The sequence below is a fragment of the Podarcis liolepis genome (assembly GCF_965112155.1).
Source record: "Podarcis liolepis genome assembly, chromosome: 2".
Taxonomy (NCBI): domain Eukaryota; kingdom Metazoa; phylum Chordata; class Lepidosauria; order Squamata; family Lacertidae; genus Podarcis; species Podarcis liolepis.
In genome coordinates this window covers 119999975-120020384 of record NC_139555.1, presented here as the reverse complement: position 1 = coordinate 120020384, position 20410 = coordinate 119999975, and the positions used below count along the sequence as shown (strand labels likewise).

The following is a 20410-nucleotide window of genomic DNA, read 5'->3' as shown; positions in this document are numbered from 1 at the left end:
GTTGGACTCGATGGCCCTTGTGGTCTCTTCCAACTCTATGATTCTATGATTCTATGATTCTATAAGCTTTGTGGCTCTGGCCCAGCGGCCCAGCTATGTTGCTTTTGCTAAGGAATGATTTCTCCATGGAGGGCTCTTGTGAAAGGGGAATGAGGCCTCTCTCTCTCTCTCTCTCTCTCTCTCTCTTGCACACACACACTCATAATTGTTTTAGAAATTAAGTGGAAAGTTTTGGTTTTGCAGATAGTTTGAGGGAAGCATAAAAGAGTTTCTGGGTTTCTGGGAAGTGCTGAAGATCCCGAAAGCTTTCCCTTCAAAACTGAATGAGGAAGCAGCATCAGTTGGGAGTTTTTATGCTGTCAAGCTTCTATTTAGCTTCAGCCTGTATAGATGTGTAAATAAACCACACATCACAAAATGTCACAGGCTTCCAGGATCCTCCTTCCAAGGAAACAAAACTTGGCGGCACCCCTGGATTTCTCCTCCTCTTACTGTGGTACAATGTGAACCCTAAGAAAAAGTGGACTAAAATCTCAGAGGACATCCAGAACACATCAAGAGCACAGAGCTGTGCCTCAAATGAAGCCATCTCTATTTTCAGGAGACTAGGGAAATAACAGTAAATGTTGCCAGTCATTCAGTTAAGCTTTAAAATGTTTGTTTTCAAAAGGAAAATGTTGACTGGAAATATCTCGCCTTGTTCATGAATCAGTAAAGGTAAAGGGACACCTGGCCATTAGGTCCAGTCGTGGACGACACTGGGGTTGCAGCGCTCATCTCGCTCTACAGGGAGCCGGCGTACAGCTTCTGGGTCATGTGGCCAGCATGACTAAGCCACTTCTGGCGAACCAGAGCAGCACACGGAAACGCTGTTTACCTTCCCGCCGGAGCGGTACCTATTTATCTACTTGCACTTTGACGTGTTTTCGAACTGCTAGGTTGGCAGGAGCAGGGACTGAGCAACGGGAGTTCACCCCATCACGGGGATTCGAGCCGCTGACCTTCCGATAGGCAAGCCATAGGCTCTGTGATTTAACCCACAGCGCCACCCGCGTCCCCATGAATCAGTAGCCATCATGTAACACATCATTAGGAGAGGATTGGCTGTTGAGCTTCTGGATCAGGGGTGGTATAAGAAACGGAATAGAGAACTTTATATTATCTGTAGAAGCTTGCCCAAACATGCTGAGTTGAATCTGACATACTGGATGATGATGATGGTGATGATGATGCAATATGTACATTTTTGCAGAAAAACATTCACACAGTACTGGCAACCCCTTTCCTCCTTATTTGCCATTCAGGATATCAACCAGAATCCCAGGCTCTTGCCCAACATCACTCTGGGCTACAACATCCACGAGAACTTCTTTCATGGAAGGGTGACATGCGAAGCTCTGGTAGACCTGCTGTCTGCTAGGCAGGCGAATGTTCCGAACTACAACTGCGGGGGACAGAATAACTTGATTGCTGTTCTCGAAGGGGCTGACACTCAGAACTCCATCCAGATTTCAAGAATGTTGGGCATCTATAAAATCCCACAGGTAGGAATGGAGAGGGGTGTGGCATTTTGTGGCTGAGCCAAATTTTGGAGAAAGCCAAAAGAGGGTGGGGTAGATGTTAAGTGTGAATGGGGACAACTTAAAAAATTCCTTCCAGTAGCACCTTAAAGACCAACTAAATTAGTTCTTGGTATGAGCTTTCGTGTGCATGCACACTTCTTCAGATACACACTTCTTCAGATACACTTCTTCAGATACACGTGTATCTGAAGAAGTGTGCATGCACACGAAAGCTCATACCAAGAACTAACTTAGTTGGTCTTTAAGGTGCTACTGGAAGGAATTTTTTTATTTTGACTATGGCAGATCAACACGGCTACCTATCTGTAACTGGGGACAACTTGTTATTAATCTTAATTTATTTTTAAAACAAGACAGATGTTGGCAGGTTTTTAATATACCCTTTTATATACCCTTTCCTAAGAATCCATAGCATCAAATTTGCCAGTTTGCCGCATACTAGGGTAACAGGAGGCATCCACTATAACCCCAAGGTCTCGTTCCTGGCCAGTCCATGCCAGTTCAGCTCCATGAGCATAAATGGGTACTGAGCTGGCAGGGTCTGGCAGGGGAAGAGCCCATGAGGAGATAGTGGAAAGTGCATTTGGGATTGCATCCTTAAGTCTCTCTTTCTTTTTAATGTACAGTGGTACCTCGGGTTAACAACTTAATTTGTTCCAGAGGTCTGTTCTTAACCTGAAACTGTTCTTAACCTGAAGCACCACTTTAGTGCTGCCACACGATTTCTGTTCTCATCCTGAAGCAAAGTTCTTAACCCAAGGTACTATTTCTGGGTTAGCAGAGTCTGTAACCTGAAGTGTCTGTAACCCGAGGTACCACTGTAATGACTAAAAAGGGATACATGAGCAATAAGGGTCAATAACCAATAGGACTGTCCTTTCAGGCAAAGCAACAGACGTTCAGGAGTGGTCAGTGTTGGAACGTTTATATAATTTAGCAGAGTTTAAACGATTCCCTGTTTGAGTTTATGCAGCGACTAGTGGATTGCTAACTCGTTTGAGTCCTATCAATATTTATACATTCCTGGCTGATAATCCCTTCTGTCCCTCTAAACAAAACACACATGAATCTGAATCATATTAACATCAACTACTTTACTTCCAGTTTCATTCAGTTTACAGAGTTGTTACTGAAGGCAGGCTTTAGTTACTTAACAGATAAACTATATACTAGACAGTAGTGAGTCATGAGAAGATGGCATCCGAGCAGTTACCAGTTAACACTCCTTGTAGCAACCGACCAACAGACAAACTGCCACATAGAGGCAGTTAGTCCTCTGGGAATGTTGGGCTTGACTGACAGCTTTATATCCCACAGTCAGATGGTTTGCTGTGCTCTCTTTGAAAACACCTGTCCTTCCTTCTCTTTGTGTCAAATGGTGTGTGTGTGTGTTTGTGTGTGTGTGTGTGCAAGTAAAGGGGAACAGAAGTAATGTCTGTAGTATGGGTTGCTATGACACTAAATTCTGGGGCAAATAGAAGTTTCCCTCAAGTGAACCCTGAAGTATTATTATTATTATTATTATTATTATTATTATTATTATTATTATTATTAAAAATAACCCTCTTAATATTTTCAAACACTCTTAGTGTACCACAAAAACACCATCTTTAAAACAAAGAACAGTATCTTTTATTTTCCAAATCATTGCATATCTATTCCAGAAACAAAGGTAATCCACACCCAACAAACTCAAATGTGTTTTCCCCAGGGACATTATGCCTGTATTCTCATACATAAAACATGGCTTATAACAATATCCATCTGTAAAACTCATTTTTATTATGTGTTCCACAAATTTGTATAAAAGCTTGGAATTACTCTCTTGTACCAATTGTTGAAGTTTGGCCCTTTCAAGGCCTTCCAGAGTGCAGTTATAATCATACTTGCTGCCACTAGAAGAATCCAATCCGTGGTTTATCCACCAAGTCTCATTTAAATTTAGATTTAGTAACACAAGCTCTGGAGACTGATGAGTGTTTTGACTTATCTCATTAAAACTTGTTCCCCTCAAAACAGTCAAATAGTATCATAAAACAATATAAAAAGCAAACCAGAATTAAGGGAATTCCTAGAGATAAAAATACAGTGGTACCCCGCAAGACGAACGCCTCGCGAGACGAAAAACTCGCAAAACGAAAGGTTTTTTCGTTTTCGAGTTGCCTCGCAAGACGAATTTCCCTATGGGCTTGCTTCGCAAAACGAAGCTTGCCCCGGGGACAGCGGGTCTTCTCTTTTGAAGCAAGCGGCTGCGAGGAGATCGCTTCTCCCCACCGCCCCTTGCTTCAAAAGAGGTCCGGGGGCAGCGGGAAGCGCTCCCGCTGCCCCCGGACCTCTTTTGAAGCAAGCGGCTGCGCTTCTCCCCGAAGCCGCTTGCTTCAAAAGAGGTCCCCGACCTCTTTTGAAGCAAGCGGCTGCGGAGAGAAGCGATCTCCCCGCAGCCGCTTGCTTCAAAAGAGGTCCCCGACCTCTTTTGAAGCAAGCGGCTGCGGAGAGAAGGGATCTCCCCGCAGCCGCTTGCTTCAAAAGAGGTCCCCGACCTCTTTTGAAGCAAGCGGCTGCGGAGAGAAGGGATCTCCCCGCAGCCGCTTGCTTCAAAAGAGGTCCGGGGGCAGCGGGAGCGCTTCCCGCTGCCCCCGGACCTCTTTTGAAGCAAGGGGCGGTGGGGAGAAGCGATCTCCCCGTGCTCCGAAGCCGGGCGGGGGGGGGGGGTGGGAACACCTGCCCCAGCCACCCCGCTTCGGAACGCTGCTCCGAAGCGGGGTGGGGGGGGTGGGAACACCTGCCCCAGCCACCCCGCTTCGGAACGCTGCTTCGAAGCGGGGTGGGGGGCGGGAGCACCTGCCCCAGCCGCCGGGCTTCGTAGCGCTGCTGCGAAGCCGGGTGGGGGGTGGGGGTGGGAACACCTTCTGAAGGCGGGCGGGGGGCGAAAGTCTTTGTCCCCCCTGCCTGCCTTCCCAGGGGCTTTTAAATCGCCCCGGACAGCGGAGAAGTCCTCCGCTGTCCGGGGCGATTTTAAAATGCCGCCCGCCAGCATTTTAAGATCGCCCGGACAGCGGAGAAGTCCTTCGCTGTCCCAGGGTTTTTTAAAATGCTGGGGGTGAGAAGAAAAGCCCTTGTCCCCCCCCCCAGCCTTCAGAAGAGGTCTGGGGACAGACTGTCCCTGGACCTGGTCTGAAGGCGGTTTCCCTAGGAACGCATTAATTGATTTTCAATGCATTCCTATGGGAAACCGTGCATCGCAAGACGAAAAAACCGCAAGACGAAGAGATTTGCGGAACGAATTAATTTCGTCTTGCGAGGCACCACTGTAGAGCCTGATCTTATGTGTCAAGGAAAGCCTGGCAAAAACATTTGTCTTTTCGACTTCCAAAACGTTTGGAAACCAAAGTGCGGCTTCTGATTGGCTGCAGGAAGCTCCTGCAGCCAATCGGAAGCTGTGGAAGCCCCATCGGACATTCGGCTTCCAAAAATGGTTCACAAACTGGAATAGTCACTTCCGGGTTTGTGACATTCGAGAGCCAAAACGTTTGGGAACTAAACTGTTCGACTTTCAAGGTACGACTATATTCAGGGTTAGCTACATTTTGGCTTTGATCCAAAACTAAGTTAGCCAATAATGTTTATTTTCTTGCCAGGTCAGCTATGCTTTTGTCTCTCATGTTCTGGATGATAAGAGGCAGTTCCCTTTTTTCTACCCAATGGTCCCCAAAGAAGAAGCCCTGTACCCAGGGATTGTCAAGATGCTCCATCACTTCAGATGGACATTCATCGGTCTAATTGCCCCCGACACTGAAAATGGAGAGAGATTCATGAAGACCCTGACTCCTGTGCTCATCAGGAGTGGTATTTGTGTTGCCATCTCACAAACCATCTCGGTACTGAACACACATGGATTCGAGATCAATTTCCGCAAATTCTTAAAGTGGAGACAAGCCCGTGTGTTTGTTTATTATGCAGAGACACTTCATGCCTTGCATGGAATTTTCATTCTACAACATTTATTTGAGAACTTGATAAAGCCCACTGCAGGGGAAGTCTTGGTCACAACAGCTATGTGGGACATCTCCTTCGAGTTAATGTACAGCGGCTTATCTTACGAACACATCCATGGCATTTTTTCTTTCTACACTGAAACAAATAAAAGGAAAGAATCCAACGATATTCCATCCCTTTTCTTTGCAATCAAGCACTTTTGGGAGGATGCTTTCAGTTGTTCCTATTTAAAGCACGCATGGTCGGCGAAAGGCTGGATAAGATGCAGGGAGAAAGGAAAACACGAGATGCTGCCCCAAGATGATATGGAAAGAAGCCTCTCTCTAGACAGCTACAGGATTTACAGCACTGTCAAAGCTTTGGCACGTGCCTTAAATGCCGCATATTCCTCCAGGTCTCTGTGGCGGGTGACAGACAGCCTGGAACGTCAAAGGCTACAGCCATGGCAGGTATTTCCTTTCCTATTGCGTACATCTCTGGCAAACATGACAACCAGTGGTACAATTCTAGACTTGACAGAGAATATGTGAAATCTAGCGGGGAGGTGAAATTTGGCAAATTGAATTGGTCCCTCTTTCCATTCCCTTACTGAAATATACTCGGAGTCCTGCAGTGATTTCATGCTCTTTATTGCAGCTTGTAAAACAGCGACTGAATTCCCCCCCAAACCTCAGGCTTTTGTTTACATTATTTACACAATGAGTCCCGTCTGATTGGCTGATTCTGCTTCCCTCCTGAAGCCTGATTGGTCTTCTCCTACAAGCCAATCAGTTGTTCCATTCTAGGATCCTACCTAGACAACTGAGATCCTGAAGGAGGGTGGTTTGATGCCGCAATCTCTGTGTTGTTGTAAATAAAGAGGACTATAGACCTGTCAGAGGCTCGTTAATTCTTATCGAGAGTTCCCAGAGAGAAGGGGAAACTCCCATGCCTGCCTGCGTATCTCACAGTGGCTCCTGTACTCATTATGACGGTGTTTATATTTTTTGTCTTATTAATATGCAGCAAACCAATCATTTTCACATCATAAACAGCAGAGTTTCATACCGTTTCCACACAGAGCAGGTAGGAGCTGTGTGCTGGAAATATGTTTCAACCAACTGATGGTGAGGCAAGAAAGCCTGTCCCAACCATAAAGACACAGTATTTTTACAGCCTAGGGCTTGGCAATCGGAAGGTTGGCGGTTCAAATCCCCGCGACGGGGTGAGCTCCCGTCGTTTGGTCCCAGCTCCTGCCCACCTAGTAGTTTGAAAGCACGTCAAAGTGCAAATAGATAAATAGGTACCGCTCCAGTGGGAAGGTAAACGGTGTTTCCGTGAGCTGCTCTGGTTCGCCAGAAGCGGCTTAGTCATGCTGGCCACATGACCCAGAAGCTGTCTGCGGACAAACGCCAGCTCCCTCGGCTTATAGAACGAGATGAGCACGCAACTCCAGAGTCGCCCGCGACTGGACCTAGCGGTCAGGGGGTACCTTTACCTTTACCTTTTACCCTATATGTTGCTAGCCAGAAGTCCCATTAAGTTCAATGGGGGATACTCCCAGGTAAGTGTGCACAGGATGGCAGCCTAGACCTACTTACCTGGGAGTAAGCCCCGTTGGGTGCAAGTTTAAATGCAGCAAGCACTTGAAAACGGTACACAGCTTCTTGATTCTCTACGCCGTCCAAGTCAGAGGAGATCAAGGCATAAAAAGGTCAGAGTTGGATAGTCAGTGTCCTTTCCCATACATTGGTACAGTGGTGCCCCGCAAGACAAATGCCTGGCAAGACGAAAAACTCGCTAGACGAAAGGGTTTTGCGGTTTTTGAGCTGCTTCGCAAGACGAATTTCCCTATGGGCTTGCTTCACAAGACGAAAACGTCTTGCAAGTTTGTTTCCCTTTTCTTAACACCGTTAATAAGTTGCGACTTGACTTCGAGGAGCCTTTTTTGAGGTTTTTGGTGATTTTTGAAGCTTTTCCAAAACTTTTCCGACACCGTGCTTCGCAAGATGAAAAATTCGCTAGAAGAAAAAACTCGTGGAACGAATTAATTTCATCTTGCGAGGCACCACTGTACTTCAGGTTACATACGCTTCAGGTTACATACGCTTCAGGTTAAAGACTCCGCTAACCCAGAAATAGTGCTTCTGGTTAGGAACTTTGCTTCAGGATGAGAACAGAAATCGGGCTCCGGCGGTGCGGCAGCAGCAGGAGGCCCCATTAGCTAAAGTGGTGCTTCAGGTTAAGAACAGTTTCAGGTTAAGTACGGACTCCCGATACTTAACCTGATACTTAACCCGATACTTAACCTGAGGTACCACTGTATTCTAAATGCTGCTCTTTCTGTTCCCTTCCAGCTCCACCCTTTCCTGGGAAACTCCCAGTTCTACAATTCTTCCATGGATGGAGTGTATTTGGATGAGAATGAGCAATTAGCAGCTGACTTTAATGTTGTGAATTGGCTGAAGTTTCCCAATAAGTCCATCCTTAAAGTGAAATTTGGGAGTATCAACAGACGGGGTTTGCCAGACCTACAATTCACCATTGACCAGGATGCCGTTGTGTGGCCCAAATGGCTCAGCCCGGTGGGAGAAATCATCTTTCATGGCCCTTCCTAAACCTGTCCCTCATTTCCATGGGGGACAGGGGACAGGCTAACACATTTTTTGAATGCTCCTTTAATATGTATATATTATTAAATGGTTTACATAGTCCATTAAAAAACATCACGAGTTACCATTTTTGTTTTTCTTTGACTTCCCATATCACTCAATAATTGTTATATCTCTGCTCTCTGAACTGTCCATTTGTTTCTAACAGCACACACAGTATAAAATATAAACCTGAAAATACCATATTCTTGTTCTTCTGTTGCTCAAGATCTAAATCCATCTCGTATTGAAAAAGAATTATTTACTTAAGTAATCTGAAAAGGGTTTCCATTCTTCTACAAACACCTCATCCTTAGACTCTCTTAGTCTAGCAGTGAGTTTTGCTGTTTCGGCATAATCCATTAGTTTGTTAAGCCATTCTTCTTTTGTGGATATTGCTGTTTCCTTCCACTTCTGTGCAAATACAATACTTGCTGCAGTTGTTGCAAACATAAACAATTTTATCTTTATTTTCGGTATCTCTGGCCCTATCAAACCTAGCAAAAAGGCTTCTGTTTCCCCCTCCCCCTATTGTCATCTTAATTAATTCATTGTTTACCATTTCCTGGCAAGCTTTTGCTTTCTTACAAAACCACCAGATATGAATAAAAGTTGATTACATTGATTATTAGCATTTTTAGACATTTCAGCCATTTGAACGGGTGTTAGATACCATTTTCATATAGTTTTCTTTCAGCCCACTAGAGGCAGTAAAATTAAGATCGCTTTCCCACAGCTTTTTCCATTTCACCATTTCTATAACTTTTTAATAAAACGCTCCTTATCTTTCTACTTAGACCCTACCTACTTCCCGGTGTGTGGAAAGTTGCAGCCCTGGATTCGTCAAGGTTGTTCAGGAAGGAAAGCCACTCTGCTGCTATGACTGCATTCCTTGTGCAGAAGGGACCATCTCCACTCAGGAAGGTGGGTGATCCCAGTGGAAAGGGCTGACCTTGGGAAAGAGGGCATTTCATTCTGATATCAGTGCCTTTTGAAGAGAAATTTTAGAACTGGTTATTGAAATTCATATGCAAAATGTGCACAAGCAAGCCACACTACACTCCCCCCAGTTTCTCAGCCTGTTTCTTTTCATGTTTCCTGGAGCAAGCGAAGAAGGAGCAATGTGCAAGAGAACTGGATCTCTCTTAAATGAGATTTTTATGCACGCATATTGCAAGATCCTTCTTGTAAGGAAAACCAAATACCAAGTAGTTTTAATCTTTATTTTTCTGACAATGGGTGGAGATTTGTTTGCTCTTATTTAAGGAAACTCTAAGCAAAGCTAAGTATCTGTGATTTATTCTAGCCTATGCATTCTATTAGGGACGCGGGTGGTGCTGTGGGTTAAACCACAGAGCCTAGGACTTGCCGATCAGAAGGTTGGCGGTTCGAATCCCCGCAACGGGGTGAGCTCCCGTTGCTCGGTTCCTGCTCCTGCCAACCTAGCAGTTCGAAAGCAAGTCAAAGTGCAAGTAGATAAATAGGTACCGCTCTGGCGGGAAGGTAAATGGCATTTTCGTGCGCTGCTCTGGTTCGCCAGAAGCGGCTTAGTCATGCTGGCCACATGACCAGGAAGCTGTACGCTGGCTCCCTTGGCCAGTAAAGTGAGATGAGCGCCGCAACACCAGAGTTGGTCACAACTGGACCTAATGGTCAGGGGTCCCTTTACCTTTTACCTTTTATGCATTCTAGTGGGGAACATTTATCTACAAGTAGATGTGGGCCGATGCAAATTGAACCAAATTTTAATGTGCTTGGAACAAACACCACTGTGCTTAACTCTCCGACAAGAGGATAAGGACCTATCTTCCAAACTTCTCTCTCCAAAAAGAAAGACATAAATCTGTTGAGCCAGAAGCAAGAACAACTGGAGGACCTTTCGTCAGTCCATTTTTCTCACCCTGAACCATGTGACAGGGTTATTGTGACATTGAAGGAGGGCTTTTACATTGCGGTGTCTAGCCTGTGGAAGGCTCTCCCCATTGTTTTCACTAATAAATTAAGACATACTTGCTGCCCCAGGTTTTCCCTGACCTACAATATTAATACTGATTCCTGATGTCCTTGGTCATATGCAATTATTTTTATTGGATATAGAAATGTTTTCTTATTGTGGGAGCCACTTTGGTATTACTTTCTGCAAGGGAAAACCATTTCAGAAGGGTATAAATTTGATATTACTCTTGTTCTTTGCAGATGCAGAGCATTGCACCAGGTGTCCTGAAGATCAACATCCAAACAAGCCCAGGGATCAATGTGTCTTTAAGATTATAACCTTCCTGGCTTATGAAGAACCTTTGGGGATCCTCCTAGCTTCCTTTTCCCTCTTGTTATCCTTAACCACAGGCATTGTGTTAGGAACATTCATTAAGTACAAGGAAACCCCCATAGTCAAAGCCAACAACAGGGACCTCTCCTACATCCTCCTCATCTCCCTCTTGCTTTCCTTTTTGTCCTCCTTCATGTTCCTTGGCCAGCCACGGAAAGCAGCCTGCCTTCTTCAACAAATGGCCTTCAACACCATCTTTTCAGTTGCTGTCTCTTCTTTGTTGGCAAAAACCGTCACTGTGGTGCTGGCCTTCCTGGCCACAAAACCAGGGAACACGATGAGGAGATGGCTGGGGAAGAGACTGGCCAACTCCATTGTCATTTTCTGTTCCAGTGTCCAAGTTCTCATCTGCACCATCTGGCTGGGAATCTCTCCGCCCTTCCCAGAATCTGACATGAGCTCCCAGGCTGGAGAGATCACCTTGCAATGCAATGTAGGGTCTATTGCCATGTTTTATGCTGCTCTTGGCTACATGGGCTTCCTGGCCTCCATCTGCTTCACAGTTGCTTTCCTAGCCAGGAACCTGCCTGGAGCTTTCAATGAAGCCAAGCTGATCACCTTCAGCATGCTGGTCTTCTGCAGTGTTTGGTTGTCCTTTGTGCCCACCTACCTGAGCACAAAGGGGAAATACATGGTAGCTGTGCAGGTCTTCTCTATGTTGGCCTCCAGTGCTGGGCTTCTGGGCTGCATCTTCTTTCCCAAGTGCTACATAATTGTACTCAGGCCTGATTTGAATACAAAGGAGGATCTAATGACAAAATCAAAAGATGGTATTTGATCTTGTTCTATGGAAATGGTTTGATGATTTAGAGCTAGTGTTCTATCAGATTCTGAATCTGGCAAATGGCGAATCCACCATGTTTCAGCGAAAGAATACTACTTTCTATGCAGCTAGTGCACACCTGGGTTCAACTTGCAGAAAACAATGTTTATGCCTCCTTGTCTGATGGATTTAAAATATGTCTAAATGATTAAGTTTTACTTTTAATTGTGCTGTTTTAATTTGGAAAACATGACATCATTTGAGTGTTCTTCTTAAAAAATCATACTCTTTGGCAGTTCCTGTATTTTAAAATACTAATTTAAAAGAAAACAGATTAGGACTAATACTAATAAAAAACAAACAAACAGATTAGGACTACTACTAATAATAATTTATTATTTATACCCCACCCATCTGGCTGGGCTTCCTCTGCCACTCTGGGCCGCTTCCAACCAAATATTAAAATACAGTAATACATCAAACATTAAAAGCTTCCCTAAACAGGGCTGCCTTCAGATGTCTTCTAAAAGTTTGGTAGTTGTTGTTCTCTTTGACATCTGGTGGGAGGGCGTTCCACAGGGAGGGCGCCACTACTGAGAAAGTCTTCTGCCAGTTCCTGTATTTTAAAATACTGGTTTAAAAGAAAACGGATTAGGACCTCTTCCAATACATCTTTGAGCAGAGGTAGCAACAAGGGAAGTGCAGCCTCTCTAGTCTCAAAGCCACGGTCAGCTCCTTGAAATAAAAATTGCTTGAGTATTGCTAGCATGAGCTCCTATTTGACTCTGACTGGAGTTTCTGCTGCTGCTGCTCTTTTTCCACTACCATGATAAGTGGAGACATTCTCCATCTTTCATCTGGGCTATCTCTGATTCTCTGTAGCTGAAGCTCTGTCTCCTGGCTTCTTTAGATATGGGAGAATTTGTCATTATGGAAGTCAATCCACCCAAGATTAGCTCCAGCTGGCCCTCTGGCATATAAGAGGCAGGGCAGAACTGTTAAAATAAACACACACAGACAAATTGAATCCATAGATAACAGGTGGTGGGAAGACCTAGATTGTGGAGGGTGGGGACAAGGACACACTATCTGTGACACCCTCCTGCAAGGGGATCAAAAGAGATGCTCATTTGGACCCCCAGTGGAGCATGGCAAACTGGAAAGAGTCCATTGCTTGCTCATCTGCCAGCATGGATAATTATTTGGTGATAAAAGGTGGTCAGAATATCTGACTGCCAAGAATTTCTCTGTTAGGGTCAATGAGAGATTGATAGGCCGGTCTCTGAAGTTCTGAAAAGACACTCATCCATCATTATCAAGATGAAGATCAAACCTCCGAAGACATAGGGGGAGGGGTCTTGTTCAGAACATGGGGTTACAGCAACTCATAAACCAAATAATTGTCCTTATATTAGGGCTTCAAGTTTGCATCATCATTCTTTGGTTTTTTAAAAAAATTGGAAAGAAAAGTTCACTGGGCTCCCTATTTGCCCATTAAACAGCACCCAGGGACAAAAGTTGCTAAAGGCTACAAAATAATATAAAAAACCATAACAGGCTGAAAATGTCCTCAAGAAGCATTAAATATCGGCTAACTTAAAAAGATATACCGGACTGTGACTTTAGCAACTATTTACGATGTATTATTAATGTTCTTGCCCAAAGAGGAAGGCTTAATGACTCCCAACTAATAATGTCTGAAGAAAGCGCTATCGCGCTCTCTCTCTCTCTCTCTCTCTCTCTCTCACACACACACACACAATATTACATGTTACAAAGTGAGTTATATCTTTTGGTATCACCATACTTAAATATTTAATAGATTTTGAACAAATGTGGAAATGATACTCCTTAAATGAATGGGTAAGTCAATTTTGCAGTTTGCACAGTATTGTGATATTTAACCAAAGACGTCTATCAGCATAAACATGGGAACTGTAAAATGAGGTTTAGAAACAATCAAAAGAATATCATCTGCGTATGAATTCAATTTATATTCAACTGAATTGTGGACTACTCCATAGATCTCCCTATGTTGTCTAATAGCAGAAGCAAATATGAAAAAGCAAGGGTGAAATCAGACATGCTTGTCTAGTTCCTCTAAGTTGGGGTGCTCCAATGCACAGTCCCAAGAGCTGCATGCAGCCCTCAAGACCTTTGTCTCCTTCCAGAAGCCAAGGGTGGGGCCTGCGGACCATAGAGCTTCCTGCAGTGGCTGGGGGTGGGACACCTCAGTTGACCTGTGTCTCAACATGGTCCATATTCAAGTATCACAGCCTGGCTGGATGAGGAGGAGCGGGGGAGCCTCCCATCCAAGAGCCCCTCAAGGAAGACAGGGAAGATGAGGACTGAACCCCTGGGTCCTGGTGGTGGGACAAGGGGGAAGGGCTGAGCTGGGAGGAACTGGAATCAAGGGGTGTGTCAGAAGGAGGAGGCCCTTCCAGGACAAGGCCGGAGGCTGAGTGTCTCAATGTGAGCAGACAGTGAGGAATCAGGAGTACACCTGCCATCCCACAGCAGAACAGTCTCAGTCCTGCTGGCTCTCCTCCTCTCACACCCTGATCTAGAAGAGTCCTACATGTTGACAGACAGACCCAGGGGAGGAGCTCACCCCCATGTCGCAGTCTCCGTCTGTTGGGGAGGGCTCCAGAGTGAGAAGCTAGAGGGGAAAGGTGGGGCTGGAGCTAAGTTTCCTGCAACTTCTTGAGTTGAAGGAGTCAAGCCAGGATGACCTCGCTGTCTCCCCAGCCTCTTCTTGACCTGCAATGGCCCGGCACTTCCCTGTCAGCCCTTGTGATACAGAAGCACGACCCTTCTAAACCTTCAGCCTTCCATATCCCAGGCATGACCCTGCTCAAGCTTGCAGTGGTGCCGCACTGTCGCACAGGTCAGCAGGCTCCCGCGAGAGCATGGCACCAATCTATGTGCATCCCTATTTACATCAGAGGAATGTTGGAGGGTGTGGAATGAGCTTCTTTCACCAAAGTTAGACTTTTTAGTTGCCCATTCTGTTATGCATCTCAGAGTTTGAAGGCACATGTGGGAGTTTTTGCAAACATGTTTTTCTCCAGCCTGCACCTGCGCATGAAGCCATGTAAAGAACTGAGGGCATTTCAGAGCCCATGCTTCTTCCCTTTGTAATTATCAAAATCACAGAGGGGTTTTTCTTTCATCACCTTTTCAACAAAGCTCCGGAGATTTGTCCAAAGATCACCTTTGAGTCCAATCAAGGAGATGTCAGAACTGACAACAACACGAAGTTATTAACATATTTCACCAGAGCAGGGAAGGATTGGTACATAAAGGCCTTCTGTACCACTCAGAATTGGGGGTCAGATTTAGGAGAGGTGAGTTGCTATACAAGGGTGCAAGGCTGACTTCTATTCCTTCTAGTTGTGAAGTCTTGGTTGCATCCCAGCAACATTATCTAATTATTTTCTAGTTCAGAGGAGCAGTCACAGGAAAGGAAGGTGTTCCAAGCAGGCAAAGAATGGTACTGCTTCTCCTGCTCTTCCTGCCTCATGCAGACTGTGGAGTGAAGGCAAAATGCCCCTTGACTTTGGAGAGAGATTGGATGGAGCCATTCATTTATTACAGGCCAGGAGACCACCTCATTAGTGGAGTCATCTCTGCTAGATTTGCTATATTTAATCCACAGCACTTCAATGAGTCTCCCTCTACCAGCTTTAAGCAGTAAGTCCATTTATGGGGATGGGGTTACTGCTGCTCCATTCAATATTGATTTTTACTTATCATCATTTTGGGGCTTGGTGTATCTGTGTACTTTGGGCCTTCCAAGCTGTGATGCTTTTGGATTTAAATTTTTAATTCTTCGTTTTCTTTCTTTTTAAATGTTTGCACTTCTTTTTAAAAAATAAATCAATAAAATTAATTATAAATATAACCGGCTTGGGGGAGGGCAGAGGAAAGAGAGCAATAGATGCTCTGTGTCATTTAATGAGCCTTTAAAAACCTTTTAACTCCTATTATTATTTGAAAGTCTATGCATGTCTAATTCCATCATGAGACATTCATTCTGCTTTAGTTTTGTTTTCCAAGGGATAAGGGGTATTGACTGAACAAAGCTTTCCCAACACTCGTGCATCATTAATTGGGAATTTGCTATCAAACATCTGAATTTGGATCAGTGTTAGGGTGATTAAATTCTAGAAATTGAATCCAGGATTTTATATTATCCTTAGAAGCTTGTCACCGAATGTGATATGTACATTTTTTCAGCAAAGGAGGAACAAGGTACTGGCTGCCCCTGTCTTTCTTCTTTGCCATTCAAGAGATCAACCAGGATCCCAGGCTCTTGCCCAACATCACTCTGGGCTACAATATCTATGAGACCTTTTTTCATGGAAGGATAACGTATGAAGCTTTGGTAGACCTGGTCTCTTCTAGACAGGCGAATGTTCCAAACTACAACTGCGGAGGACAGAATAACTTGATTGCTGTTCTTGAAGGGGCTGACTCTGACTCTGAGAACTCCATCCAGATTTCCAGCATGTTGAGCATCTATAAAATGCCACAGGTAAGAATGTAGATGGAGGGATTATCTGGCTGAGCTTCTTAGGCATGAAAATTTGGCACATTGTCAGCTCAGAATGAGGAAGACATTGGATGTCAAGGCATTGAAGAAAGGAGATAAGGAATGGTAGGATGAATAGCTGTGCTCTTTTGGATATTAACTGTCCTTCCTCCCTTTCCTTTGTGTCAAATGCTGATTCCTGTGTTTGTGTGTTTGTATGCCTGTGCATATAAAATGAGAAGGAAGGGAACTTCCGTCGTACTAGTGGCCATGCCACTAAAAATTGGATAAAGCGGGGAAGTTTCCTCTGAGTGAAACTATGTAATTTGTTTATTAATTGAAAACATTCATAACCCACTCAATTATTAAAAAAACCTTTTAGTAGTGCACAACCTAAAACAGTAACAAAATTGTTGAAACAAATCAACAGTATAAAGCATTAAAATAAAAGGATAAAGGCGTATTTTAAAAAATGAAAACAGGAACTGTGGGGATTCATAAAAATAAAAAGGGAATCCTGTCTTATATGACAAGAAAGGTCTGGGTAAAAAACCAACAACACACGTGTTTTTACAAAGCAAATATATGTTATTTGGTGTATGAATTATTTCGTCTTTGATCTCAAACAATGCAAGCCAACAGTCCTCCTTTTTTTGCCAGGTCAGCTTTGCTTTTGGCTCCCATGTTCTGAATGACAAGAGACAGTTCCCCTTTTTCTATCGGACGGTCCCCAAAGAAGAGGTTGTTTACCCACCGATTGTCAAGCTGCTCCATCACTTCAGATGGACGTTCATTGGTCTCATTGCTCCAGACACTGAAAACGGAGAGACATTCATGAAGACATTGACACCTATGTTTGTAGAGAGTGGCATTTGTGTTGCTATCTCATTAAGCTTTCCACAACGTAATACATACCGTATGAGGTCCAAAGTTCCTCCATCAGAAAAGTGGCGACAAGTCCAAGTATTCTTATATTACGTAGAATCTACTTACTTCTGGAAGGGAATGAAAGTTGCTGAAATGATATTTGACAAGCTGGTCAAACCCACTGTGGGGAAAGTCTTGATCACAACATCGATGTGGGATTTGAGTGTAGACTTAATTGAGTTAATCAACAGTGGTTTAGATTTCCAGCATTTCCACAGTATTCTTTCTTTTTCTATTGGGCTGAATAAATGGGCCAAATATGATGATATTGATGCCTTTTTCTTTGCAATTAAGCAGTTTTGGGAGGAAGCTTTTACTTGTTCCTATACAGAGCATACATTGTCAGTGAAAAGCTGGACAAGATGCAGAGAAAGAGAGGAACTGGAGATGCTGCCCCAAGACCATCTGGAAAGACTCTTATCTCTAAACAGCTACAGGATTTACAACACTGTCCAAGCTGTGGCCCGTTCCTTAAATGCTGCATATTCCTCCAGATCTAAGTGGAGGTTGAAGGACAGTCTGGAAGTTCAAAGGCTACAGCCATGGCAGGTATTTCTTTTCCTATCAATGACATCTCAGCCAAACATCACAATCAATTGTACAATTCCAGAATGGTTGTCTTGGAGATTGTCTGAGATCTTGGGGGATGTAGGGGGGAGGTGAGATTTTGCAAAGCCCTTTGTGAAGTGCTATGAATTGAATCCTTTTTATCTCCTCTCCGGTGATAGTCTCTCTGGGAACAGTTCCCACCACTAGCCTAACCTCTTCTTTGCCTTGAAGTGGCCCATTCGACCCCCACCTCCTCCATAAGAATTCCCTTGGGCAGGGAAGATGGCATTGCACTGACTCTCCCCCCTGTTTAGGGTGTAACTTTGACATCTTCTGAGCTCCACTAAGCTCTACCCTTTCTCCAAAGGATTGTGTGTGTTGCTGGAGCCTGTATTAAGTGTCTGAGTGACTCATCTTCTCATTATGCTAAGAGTTTAATATATGTGGACATCTGTCATATTTTTGGTGTATTTACAGTGGTACCTTGGTTTGCAACCACTTTGGATTACAACCGTTTTGGATTACAACCATGTCATACCCGGAACTGCATGTCCCTTTTTTTGGATTACAACACATTTGTGGGGGGAGGCCCCATTGGTGAAAGCGCGCCTTGGGCTACAACCTGTTTTGGTTTACAACCAGACCTCCAGAACAGAGTATGGTTGTAAACCAAGGTACCACTGTATATTCTGATCCCATTAATATGCATTCAACTAAATTTTCCATTTTACATATCTTGAATTTTTTTATGCAGAGCAGATAACAGCTGCAATCATCATTTGAAGCCCTTCTTCATGTCCCTCCCTCATGAGGAGTCTGGAGGGTGGCAACACGAGAATGTGCCTTTTATGCAGTGGCTCCCCAGTTGGAGAATGCTCTCTCCAGGGAGGTTTGTCTGGCACCTTCATTGTACATCTTTTGGTGCCAGACTGGAGTCACATGCAGCTCAGAACACAGAGACAGTCAGTTGTTAACTATTTATTCAAGAAAACCGGCATATAACTCAGCAACACTTCCCATTCGGTCTTTTGTCTTTTTTAAAGTTTTTATTTATACTTTTAAAATTTATGCATTTCATTAGTTTTACAATCATTTTAACATTTCAACGTTTGACTTCCATCTTTCTCTTTCTGTGGTTCTTTAAACTTGCTTTCTTATATCTTCGGCATATCCAAATTCATTTAATTTGCTCATTTAATTATGTACTTTAAATATATATCCTTATGAAACTGCAGGTTATTACAATAATCCTGCCAATGGTTTTAGATGTTTGTGATTTATCTGCAAATATTCAATAAACCATTTTTAAAAAAGTTTGTTAACATGATTTCTTATTCTTCCGGTAACTTTTGCCATTTCTGCATATTCCATTAGATTTTGTATCCATTCTTCCTTCTGCTTCTTTCCTTTTTAAGGAGAGTAGCTGCTGTTGTTGCATGCATAAATAAATTTCTGTACAATTTAGATACCTCTGTCCCTGTCATTCCCAAATGGTCTTTGGGTTCTCCAGCAGCCTCTTCACCCTTCTCCCCTGCTTCAGCCTCAGAGTCTGAACTGCTCCCCATCACCGACTCTCCCTGTTCACTAAACCCTGTTGCCCCCTTCAGCATCCAGCCCCCTGCTGCAGTCTTCTTCCTCTGAGCTCTCCTCAATGTCCCACCACCAATCCTCTGGCTCTGAGGCTCCTCTCCTGGGGGTTCCCTTGGAAGTTCTCTGGCTGGTGCTTCCCACAATTCTTCAGACTGCCCAACCAGTCCCGACCAGTCCCAACCAGTCCCTGGCACTCTGTAGGCAATCCCAAATGAGAGCAGATCCAAGCATGAAATGTGCAGAGTTGAATAGTCAGTGTTTCCCCCCTATTCTATATATTTCCCCTATTCCCTTTTCTCTGCCATTCTAGCTCCACTCTTTCCTGGGAGATGCCCAATTTTACAATTCTTCAATGGACAGAGTGTATTTGGATGAGAACGGGGAACTGGCAGCTGACTTGGACATTGTGAACTGGGTGGTGTTTCCCAATAAGTCCCTCCTCAGAGAGAGGATTGGGAGCATCAAGAGACAGAGATCCCTGGCCCTGAAGTGCAACATTGACCAGAATGCCACTGTGTGCCCCAGATGGCGCAACCAGGTGGGGAGAAATAATTTGTTTCATTTTATTGGATTTCCCATCCCATAAGCTCTAATCATGTCACTGTCTGGAATGAGCCAGCTCATAGTGGAACTTTACAGCCAGCTGCAGAACAGAGATGGTCAGATCGGACACAGACTGAACAGTAGTCAGAGGAGACTTCCCCACCCCTTGGAATGAAGGTTGCCAGGGGAACAACCGAGAGTGGGCTGGAACTCAGCCAAAGCTCTCAGAAAGCTCAAATAGGCGTGAACAGACACAGAGATATTCTCTCAGAAAAGGAAGAGGCTGGAGCTGATCCAATAAGTCCGAGGAGTTGGTGAATGGGAGGACTGCTAGACAGGAAGCAAAACAAGAGATGTAAGAGGCATCGGTTCAATATATTCTGTAGACACCAGAAGGAGTCTTCAGAAGGCTCATCTTGAGTGATAATGGTGGTGGCTGTGTTAGAGCCATCCAGAGCTATCTGTTTTTGTAATAAATCTTCCTTTTTAATTACCTAAGCTTACTGTGTTATCAAGCTGGGAACTCCTGACAGTCACCATGCTTGGTGTGTGACTACCTTCAGGTGCCTTCTGCATTTCTTGAAGATTTTTTCCCCCACAAGATATTTATTAAAGTTTCACAAATTATATAATCAAACACAACAATACAAACAAACACAAACAAGAAAAAACAAGTATAATTTCAAATCCTTATTTTCTTAATACTTACTTCACCAACCTCCTCATACCTCCCCTTTCTGCATTCCAATTTCAAATATTTAGTTCAGCAAATCCTCACCCTTAATTTTATCTAATTGTTAACCTTTCTTTTCTTTTAACTTAATCTTTACAGTTGTAATCCACTTACTTTCTAAAGCCGCATCATTTTAACACTCATTAATTTTACAATGTTTCTTAAGATAGTTCTTAAATTTCTTCCAATCTTCTTCCGCCGTCTCTTTTCCCTGGTCTCGGATTCTGCCAGTC

General features: G+C 44.0%; 1 protein-coding gene and 1 long non-coding RNA gene across 2 annotated transcripts; one reads left to right on the top strand and one right to left on the bottom strand.

Moving 5' to 3' along the window:
• Positions 1–1211: 1211 nt before the first annotated feature.
• On the top strand, positions 1212–12657 carry LOC310700961 (vomeronasal type-2 receptor 26-like; the record flags this gene model as incomplete). Its single annotated transcript, XM_083490918.1, has 5 exons — positions 1212–1544; positions 5222–6028; positions 7916–8143; positions 9007–9133; positions 10406–12657. 5 exons carry the CDS (start codon positions 1212–1214, stop codon positions 11314–11316), a joined length of 2406 nt encoding a protein of 801 aa, XP_083347044.1. The 3' UTR covers positions 11317–12657.
• Positions 12658–16402: 3745 nt separating this feature from the next.
• LOC310702214 lies at positions 16403–16986 on the bottom strand. The gene is made up of 2 exons (XR_014523364.1): positions 16751–16986; positions 16403–16649 (listed from the first exon to the last, which is right to left on the bottom strand). It is a non-coding gene; the product is annotated as an uncharacterized lncRNA (long non-coding RNA).
• Positions 16987–20410: the final 3424 nt, after the last annotated feature.